Below are 10,574 nucleotides of genomic sequence, written 5' to 3'. Positions count from 1 at the left end.
TCTGGAACGATGACTCCTCCTCTTCCATCTCCTTGTAAAGAGTGTGGAACTCCCCTTCACAGTCTCAATTTTTAACATTTTTTTCTAATACTGATTCTTTTTGCCCGATTTTCCTGTTTCTCATCATGAAGTGCAACAGCAAACGTTGCAAGCTGCTTTAAACTAATTTTCCGGATTTTATTACGTTCTACAGTGAACTAGGAGATAGCGCCTCTGGTGGGTATTTTATGAATCAGATGTGACGTCACGACGTTCTTTCGGAGTTGCCGTTTAGCGTAAATGCTCAGGAATTCCTCTAACAGTCAACGCTCAAAAACGTGACGGTTACTTGACGTTCCGACAAGTGGGAATCCACCATAATGTTGACAACATGCGTAGAACACAATACTCACCCCAGAGATATTCCTACTCTATGAGAAAAGTGCAAGGATGTTCAGATTAACCTCCACGGATTCTAACATCCTAGCAAAAGTGTGATTATTAAGTTTTATCTCTGATGGTAGTGCTTTGACAGCTGTGGTGTTTTGTTTATGTTTGGGTCAGTTGTGTGGAGGCGTGGGTGCTTGTCGTTGAAGTTGATGATTTGTTGTTAATTGTATGTTTGAATATGGCTATGTGTATGGGTGTTTCGTATAGGCATGTGTCAGTAAGGTATTGGTGAACAAGTCCAGTCAGTTGATGTAGTAGAGGGGGAGAAATCAGCTGTGATTTTATTTAATAACACACGTGACACTGATTCTGGAACAGATGGAAAATAGTTGCAGTGAGCGGTAACACAGCGTGGAGTTCGTATCTAAGGTGCAAATCCTATGGGGCTGTTGCTTCTCCATTGTGCGTGGTTTTTTGCTTATTCTCGGTAGAGATAATTACCCTGCAATGTGAGGTTTGCAATGGATAACATGGGAGAAAGTGATTCTCTGATAATAAAACAGTATTTGTCACTAAATGGACAGTGCTTGGGGGAAACCAGTACTAGTTCGGGGGAATCATGTAATAATGTAGTTCATTGGTGGAACGAAAGTGGTTCAGACACAGTTTCGAGTGCAAGTTCATATTCTGATTCCGAATATGATGGGTAAACTTTACAACTAATAAATATACCAACAAATCTTATTCCTTATACGGATTTGTTTTGTGTTGATTGTTCTTTGTACATATAGGTCGTTATTGGAATGGGAAACGGAGATAAATGCAAAAGGGGAAGTTTTCTTTGTTGAATCTCTGTGCACATCAGAAAGTGATAATAGTACCTCCTTGACCATGGTGGCAAACTCAGATAGTAGAGAGAGTATTCCACAACACGCAACTCGACGGAGTACCAAAAGTATGTTACATAAGTGACACTTCTGCTGCGCATGCTTCAATTGTTTTATTCTGTAGTACCTAATAAACTTAAAACATTGACTAACCCACCAAGTTTTTTTTAGTGACTCAAAAAATACTGTTACAACATATTTAAAAATAATCATGATAACCTAGTCTTGGTGAGAGAACTAAAAATGCATTTTAAGTTTTTGAACTTCCTGTTTTAATTTACATCTTGTTTTATTTATTTATTTGTCTTCTGGACATTTTATACTGTAGTATAGGATATATTAAATACATTGTTGAGGTATTGACACGTTTGTATATTTATATTAAAAGGAAGAAAACTTGAGTCCAGATGGACAGGGAAGGGGCTGAAAGTTGGCCATGCTCTTTTTTGGACCTGCATTGACATTAAACATAGTGACTTATGAAATCCATAAAATACCTATTTCTGTATGATCCTACTGGGTTTTATACTTCGCTACTCTCAAATGCAAGTCTAGTGTTGCAACACTGTTCTAATTTACCTAGTGTTTCCTTTAAAAAAGAAACAGTAAATTACGTTACAAATATTTACAAATATCTGTAGATTATGAATAGCTTCCATAGTGCGGAAAAAAACCATAAATCATCATATTGCTGGTGCATGAAAACTCAGTTCTGTTATGCATTCAAATACCAACGCTCAAATCCCTGTCAGTGCTACTACATGCACTACATTTCATTACTCTTCATATGAGGGACTCTGTGTTGGTAAATATGAAACTGCATGCATCACTTCAGAAAGGAAGGAACCAGCAGGTACTGCTGATATATATCTATTTCCTTTTGGAGGGCAGTCAAAGCAGTTATTGGGCATTAGTTAAAAATGCAATCCCACGCTGATAGACTAATGAGATCATTATCATGTTGCAGATGTGACCAATGGATGATTTCACTAACTACACAAAAAAAGGCCTGTTAGTATGTTGTTTTATTTTGCTGACGTTTTGTGTTGTTGGTGACATTGTCAGTCAGTCATATCACAATCATGGTAATGATGTCATCAGTACAGTACCGTGTCACTTAACTCCCAATAATCACACCCCATGCCTACCAAAAAAACAGATACGTATTAGCACTATGCATCCTTTATTATCCTTACCTACTCATTACCTTCAGCAACTCTTAATTAAACTGTTATTTTCCAACTTAATTTAGGCCTCCAACTACGCTACAGATCTATCCCTCACCACACTTTTTGAAAGAAATTTGTGCCATTTGACTGAAGATTTCTATTCATTTATTTCACAGAATCATAATTTCAGATTTGTAGATATTCTCAAATGCAATTTGAAATTTCAAAAAATGTTCGACCTACATAAATGACAGCTCATTTGTTTTGATGAGTGAGTTTGTGGGTATCAAAATATGTAACATAAATAGCTGTTTCTTTTGAATGCATTAACTTATGAGCTTTATTTTTTTACACGGGAAAGTTACTGTAGTATTTGACATTAATTTCAACTTGATACCTCTACCCATTTTTGAGAAAAAGGGGTCTTAACAGACAGATGACCAAGTGATCCTATAAATGTTACGTTTTTACAGACTGAGGTATGAAACCCTAAAAACAGCTTTTTGTCGTGGTTTTTCTACCATACAACCAAACTATCACCTTCCAACCTAACTTTGACCCGGATCTATGATACAGTTCAGTTTGTCACGTCAACCACATTAGCATACAACACAAACAAAACATTGTTCTCCACAACAGTTCACCCTCTCCACTGCACACAATACAATATAAGCCACCATCTGCAAGTAATAATAATATTAAATCAACACACACGCAGTTCAGATTCCACCCATCTGCTTTGGTGATCTATATCTACCTAGGTACTCTGCAAGCCACCGTATGGTTCATGGCAGAAGGTACTGTGTACCACTATTTATTTCCGCTCCTGTTCCATTTGCAAATAGAACGAGGGAAAAATAACTGTTTATACGTCTCATATGAGCCCTAATTTCTCATATCTTATCTACGTGGTTCTTACCCACGATGTATGTTGGCGACAGTAGAATCGTTCGACATTCAGCTCCAAATGCTAGTTCTCTCAATTTTATCAATAGTGTTTCTCAAAAAGAACATCGCCTTCCCTCCAGGGATTCCCATTTCAGTTCCTGAAGCACCTCCGTAAAACTCACATGTTTTTCGAACCCACTGTTAGCAAACCAAGCAGGCCGCCTCTGAATTGCTTCGATGTCTTCTTTCAAACCAACCTGGTACGAATCCCAAACAGTCGAGCATTACTCAAGAATAGGTCACACCAGCGTCCTATATGCAGTCTCCTATACAGGTGAATTGCTCTTTCATAAAATTCTCCCAATAAACCGAAGTCGATCATTTGCCTTCCCTATCACAGTTTTCACATGTCCGTTCCACCTCATATTGCTTTGCAACGTTACACCCAGATATTTAAATGACTTGGTTGTGTCCAGCAGGACACTAGTAATACTATATCCAAACATTACAGGCTTGTTCTTTCTACTCACCCCCATTAACTTACATTTTTCCACATTTAGGGCTAGCTGCCATTCATCACACCAGCTAAAAATTTTGTCTCAGTCATCTTGTATCTTCCTACAGTCACTCAGCTTTGAAACCTTACTGTACACCATGGCATCATCAGCAAACAACTGCAGATTGCTGCCCACCCTGTCAGCGAAATCATTTATGTGTATAGAGAAAAACAGCAATCCTATCACACTTCTCTGGAGCACTCCTGATGATACCCTTGTCCCTGATGAACACTCGCTGTGAAGGAAAACATATTTGGTTCTATTATTTAAGAAGTCTTTGGGCCATTCACATATCTGTGAACTTATTCCATATGCTCGTACCTTCGTTAATAGCCTGCGATGGGGCACTGTGTCAAATGCTTTCCGGAAACCTAGAAATATGGACTCTGCCTGTTGCCCTTCATCCATGGTTCTCAGTGTATCATGTGAGAAAATGGCAAGTTGAGTTTTACACCAACGATGCTTTCTAAAACCACGCTGATTCCTGGACGTAAGCTTCTTAGTCTCAAGAAAGTTTATTACGTTCAAACTGAGTATATGTTCAAGGATTCTGTAGCAAACAGAAGTTAGGGATTTTGTTCTGTAACTTTGCAGGGCCGTTCTTTTAACTTTCATGTATACTGGAGTCACCTGCGTTTTTTTTCCAGTTGCTTAGGACTTTGTGCTGGGTGACAAATTCACGATAAATGAAAGCTAGGTAAGTAGCTAATACTGTAGAGTACTCTTTGTAAAATTGGACTGGGATTCCATCCAGACCTGGTGATTTATTTGTTTTCAAATCTTTCAGTTGTTTCTCTACCCTAGATATGCTTATTTCTATGTTGTCAATACGAGAATCTACCCGATGGTCAAATGACAGTATGTTTGTATGGTTCTCCAATGTGAACGATTTTTTGAGCATGAAATTTAAAACTTCGACTTTCATTTTGCTATCTTCAACTGCCACATCAGACTGCTCGACAAGGGATTGAATGGAAGCCTTAGACCTGCTTAGTGATTTTACATATGACCAGAATTTTCTTGGGTTCTCTGTCAGATCTTTTGCTGAGGTGTGATGGTCATACTAGTTGTATGCTTTGCGCGTAGATATCTTCACAGATGCACAAATCTCTACTAACCTTAACTTGTTGGTCGTTTGAAGCCAGCACACTTCGACACTGAGACAACAGAAAACAGCACTTCAGTACCACCCACCAAACCACCCCCAGACAGAGCAGCGCAGAGCACCAACCATTGACTGGCTGACACGAGTTGTATCTCCCGCTGAAACTGGATCTGAAGACTATGAGATCTGGGCACACTGTAAAACATCAGTTCCCCGACATACCCAGAGCTCTGGTTTTTTAAAAAGAAAATAGAAAAGAAGAAAAAGGGTGTGTTGGGAGGGGGGGGGGGGGGATGTAGTGACACGGATCGACAGAAGCCATTTCATCTTGTCTGCTAAGCTGAATATGAAAAGTGTGTATTGCATGCTGCAGAACCTTTTACAGGCCACTGTATGGCAATGCGAGTGGTGGGTGGCCCGAGTTGTTCCACAGCCAGACAAAAAGTATGCTGCAGAGATCCTTGCATTTGAAGATGTTCCTGTGTCCACGTAACTGCAGAATGGAGGGGCATATTTGAGCCATCATTTCTCACAAGTCTTGATGGAACTCGGTGATGGAGACTAGTGGGTGGAGGTTGGAAGGCTTGTTGGTAATTAGTTCTGCTGGTAGATGTAGCGCTTCACTGTGCATGAGCTGTACTGCTGAATGTTGCAGATCTTCTTTGATTGCCAATCACAGGCCCAACAGACTGAGTGGCAATGCATCTGACCTTGTAGTACTGGCAACATCAACACTGCTCTCAGGGTATGGTGAAACCTCTCCACCATACCACTTGCTGGCACTTATCGGTTGTGATGGTGTGTGATGTGCTAAACCTCGTGATCCAACACTCTATGATAGTCTTTGTCACCATTGTTGCCATGATGTCTGTCACTGCAGTGGCCTCCAGCAATCCACTGAGGTTACCAGGTAATAGAAGGGGACCCATGAGTTCTGCATGGATGTTTCCATATCTGGCCAAAGGAGTGATGAATTATCTGTGTGGGCCAAGGACATGGCCACCAATTTCATTCTGCTGACACTTGTCACACTGCTTTACCCACATGTGGCAGTATCTGTTAATCCTGAGCCATGCCACCTTGCTCTTCACCAGTTTCGCTGTAGTCCATACTCCTGGGTGCGTGAAGTTACGGAAGGCTAAAAACTATTCTCCGAAAGTCGCAAGGAATGTAGACACATGTGCTATCATACTCGATGTTCCACCACAGGGATACATTTGCCTTTGCTGATTTGACCCTCCGCCATTGTAGGTTTTAACTCTGTTCCTCCCGTAGCACATCTGACTCCATGTCCTGCACCTGTGCATGTGTGATGTAGTTGCATCATATCTCACTAATATTGATGCAACTTCTGGATAAACAGTCAGCAACGATGTTCTTGTGGCCACTCACTTGGTGTATGTCAGTGGTAAACTGGGAAATTCACTTTGCCTTTCTGGTCTGTCAAGGCAAACCATTAGGCGACACTTTTTAAAAAGTGCTGTGTTGGGGGCACGGTCTGTGAAAATAATTAATTCTCTGCCTTCCACACATTTATGGAAGTGCTTGAAAGCGGCATACATGTCATGGAGCTCATGATCCATGGTGCTCCAGTTTCTTTGGAACTCTGTTAACAAGAAGGAGAAGAATGCCAGATGCTGCCACATGTTGTCAACGTGCTGTTGTAGAGCAGTGCCTACTACCACCTGGCTTGCACCCACCATAATAGCTGTTGGCACTTTTTTGTGCAGATGATTCAGTAGTATGGCTTGTGGAACATATTCTTTCACTGACTCACACATGGTTATTGCTTCATCACTCCAAGTCACCTGCTGTGTATTTTCCTCTGAGCATTCTGGTCAGCTGTGCCAGCAATGACATCACATGAGGTTGGTGGTGTCAGTAGTAGCTGAGCATATGTAAAACCTGTCTAAGGTGCTTGAATATCCTTGGTTGTGTCACTTTGTGAATTGCTAAGACTCATTTCGCTAGGTGCAAGATGCCTGCTGTTAACACCTCAAACCCCAGGAACTCGATGCTACTCTGGCCAAAAATGCACTTAGTTGTGATCACCACAACCCTTGCCTGTTGAAGTCATTTGGAAAGTAGTCATAGGTGCTTAGCATGCTGTGCTGGTGAATGAGAAAACACAATGATATTGTCCATATAACAATATACACCGTCTAGACCATGGAGGACTTGCTGGATGAAATGTTGCCAAATCTGGGCAACATTTTTTAGCCTATAAGGCATGTATAAGTACTCATATAACCCAAAAGGGGTCGTTGCTTCAGTCTTTGTCACATTACTCGTGGCTATGGGGATTTATGTGTATGATTGTGCACAGTAAATTCCACTGAAAACTGTCGCTCCAGCCAGTTTATTGTTCATGTCCTTTATTTGGGGATGGTTCTCTCATTGAGCATCTGGTAATCTCCTCTCTGTCTCCACAAATCATCCTGTTTGGGCCCCACATGGAGAGGGCAGGCCCATTGGCTGTGTTATTCCATCTCTAATTTGTCCTTTCACATACGCTTTGGCTGCAGTCAGCTTCTCAGGTGTGGGGCAAGAGGGCTTTGTTGCCACTGGTTGCCCTGGGGTTGTGCAGATAAAGTGCTGAGTCTTTGGTCTTACTTTATGTTTGTCACCAGATGGTGAAGTGAAACTTGGGAACTCTTCTAGGATTCATCAAAAATATTTTTTCCTGTGAGATGCTTGCAGTGGTGACCTGAGCTGTCAGTCCTCTCTAGATGTCCACAATTAATTGAAAATGGTGTAGAATATCTGCTCCAATTATAGATTACCCGATATCTCCAATTAGGAAATTCCATGTGGTCAGCTCCTGTAGGCTCCACGCACAGTCTCTTCTTGCTGTATGTCAAGATGGTTGTGTTATTAGCCACTGTGATGTGGAGGGTAGTGTCCATGCAATCTGGTTGAAACAATGTCCTTGTAAAAACACTGATGTTGGACCTGGCCTCCACAAAAAATTTTGTTAATGACGTTTTGTCCATAATGAAGCCTTTTTGACGTTTTCTGTGTTGTAGGTGAAACCAACACAAAACGGTCTGTGAGTGTAGTTCTGCTTAGTGAGTGGTGAGGCGGTAATGTAATTGTGGCATGTGTATGCCATATCCAGCTAAAAACGAGTGTGTATGTGTGTGTGTGTGTGTGTGTGTGTGTGTGTGTGTGTGTGTGTGTGTGTGTGTGTGTCACCCTGCTGCTTCTGTCCATTATGAGCCTAAAATCCCATTACTGAAGATACATGGGGAACTACCATGCCAGTGGCCCAAGATGGTGATGTGGAGGTCAGTGCAGATATCTTCGTGCATTGCATACCTGGGCGTACACAGTGGACAACAATATGGGTAGGCGACTACTTAAAAACCAGAGTGGCAGTTATGACAGATTTACGGCCACTCAAATGTAGACTGCGACAGGAAGCTGTGCCCTTCGGCAGCCGTCGGGGACATTTGGGTACTGATATGGGGCAGAGCAAATGCACTCTTTGTTGCCAAACCTGCAGTGATATGGGCACCCGCCACTTGCATTGTTCTGGTATCCACTAGCTTGTTCATCATTGTCCAGCTGTCTGCCTTGGCACTGATCTACCAAGCACTGCACTCTGTGTAGTGCTGCTACCTGCTCTTAACTTCTAGGGCTAGTTGATCTCGTGTGTGTGTGTGTGTGTGTGTGTGTGTGTGTGTGTGTGTGTGTGTGTGTGTGTGTCTCACAGTGGCTGGGTGGGGAACATGTTTCCTAATCCATCATTTGCTGTTAATCTGTGGAGCCCGGGTTCTGGCGACTGTGCGACTTCCTTGATTAGGCAGGCTTTAAGTGGTGCATAGCTATGCATGTGTAAAGTGTCCCTTGCAATGATTGTCTGAGCTTCATTCAAGTGGGCGAAGACACAATAGAAATGTAACATGTCATCCTGCACATTGTGTTGGCAGAAAACACTTTGCAATGGATAAACCAGAGTTCTGGCTTTGAGGTCCAGAACCCTTTCAGTTTAATCTTTTGTGCATTCCTACCTTGTGAGGCACTTACTGAGGCTGGGCGAAGACACAGTAGAAATTTAACATGTCATCCTGCACATTGTGTTGGTAGAAAACACTTTGCACATGGATAAACCAGAGTTCTGGCTTTGAGGTCCAGAACCCGTTCAGTTTAATGTTTTGTGCATTCCTACCTTGTGAGGCACTTACTGAGGCTGTCGATCTTGTGAAGTACCTGTCGCATTACTGCTGGTTGGTTGCAAAGTGTTGCCACTGTCCTTTGATTTTATGGCATCTTCATTTCCACACTTCATAGTGATGTGTTCTATGCTAAGGCACCACTGTAGAGAGGTCACTGTAGGCAGAGGCAATCCAATAGAGAACAGGGATTACACACTATAACACCTTTAATATCGGCACTATATCTCAGAACAAAATACAACATGTCAGCCTACAGAATGATGCCAATAGAGAGTGAGCTAAAGACGTTCAATTACAGTTATTTCATGCTGTCTTTAGTTTGTCACTTGTTTGTCGATCTGTGCCACTACATAGTCTGTGGGACTTCTTTCATCGTGTTTTTGCCCACAACAGTTGACTGTTGGAGGACGGCAGCTGTTTTTGCTTAGTTAAATACTCACAGTACATCATTAACATAGTGGCACATGAACATAGCTGAAATGATAGTGTCTAATCAGGCACCCATGTTCTGGTTATAATCAAATTTTCTGTCATGCTGATTCTTAGTGCAGAGTCTGACATCTTCTCATTGCATAAAGTACTGAAACATTCCACTTGCTGTACTGATACTAGTGGTCTCTCTCCATTGCATTTATATATGTAATAGAAAGTCAGCACTGAGTATAATATTTATAAGAGAATACATTCAAGCTTAAGACTTCAGAGGAAGCCTTTTATCAGAACTCTCTCTCTCTCTCTCTCTCTCTCTCTCTCTCTCTCACACACACACACACACACACACACACACACACACACACACACACACACACACACACAATGTGGAGGAACATGTGTATATTTGTGAAAGACAATATCAGCTATTGCTGCCTAAAAGTTAGGAAAATAAGGTGATTTTGAAATTTCTGCTGTAGAACTAACCTCAATAAAAACAATCTTTTGCCTGAACAGAATCCAAACTCAAACATAAAAGTATTCTTTAACCAACCTGACGGTAGTCTTGACAGTATCAGGGACCTAAACAAAACTGTTATAATATGTGGAGGCTTTAACATTTACTTTAACAAAATTTCAAAAGATAGAGATGATCTTATGGATAATTGAGCTACATTATTATAAATTCCCCTATCAGAGTTACAAGTGTATCCAGCACAACTATTGATATGATACTGATATACAAGGAAAGCCATGAATATGCAGCTAGAAACTTCAACACGGGTTTCAGTGACCACTATGCACAGCTTCTTGAGATGTCTTCAATGCTGAACTTAATTAAACAAACAGAAACGATAAAAATAGGAAGGACCTTCAGCCATCAAAACATTGAGTACTTTAGGAATTTACTAAGGAAGGAAACATGGACGGAAATGTACAGATATAAAAACACAGATGAGAAGTTCATCTTATTTATGGATATATTTACA

General features: G+C 41.2%; 1 protein-coding gene across 2 annotated transcripts in view; it reads left to right on the top strand.

Moving 5' to 3' along the window:
- The first annotated feature begins 484 nt into the window (after positions 1 to 484).
- Positions 485 to 10,574, top strand: part of LOC124722959 (protein inturned) — a 254,525-nt gene continuing 244,435 nt past the window's right edge. Inside the window, exons 1-2 of one of the 2 annotated variants that reach the window (XM_047248129.1) lie at positions 485 to 1,075; positions 1,161 to 1,324. In XM_047248129.1, the coding sequence (XP_047104085.1) occupies positions 891 to 1,075; positions 1,161 to 1,324 (349 nt within the window). In that variant the 5' untranslated portion in view covers positions 485 to 890. The remainder of the gene's footprint in view (positions 1,076 to 1,160; positions 1,325 to 10,574) is intronic. The other variant, XM_047248128.1, reaches the window with a different exon arrangement.

The sequence above is a fragment of the Schistocerca piceifrons genome, chromosome X (assembly GCF_021461385.2).
Source record: "Schistocerca piceifrons isolate TAMUIC-IGC-003096 chromosome X, iqSchPice1.1, whole genome shotgun sequence".
Taxonomy (NCBI): domain Eukaryota; kingdom Metazoa; phylum Arthropoda; class Insecta; order Orthoptera; family Acrididae; genus Schistocerca; species Schistocerca piceifrons.
This window is presented reverse-complemented; position numbering and strand designations above follow the sequence as displayed.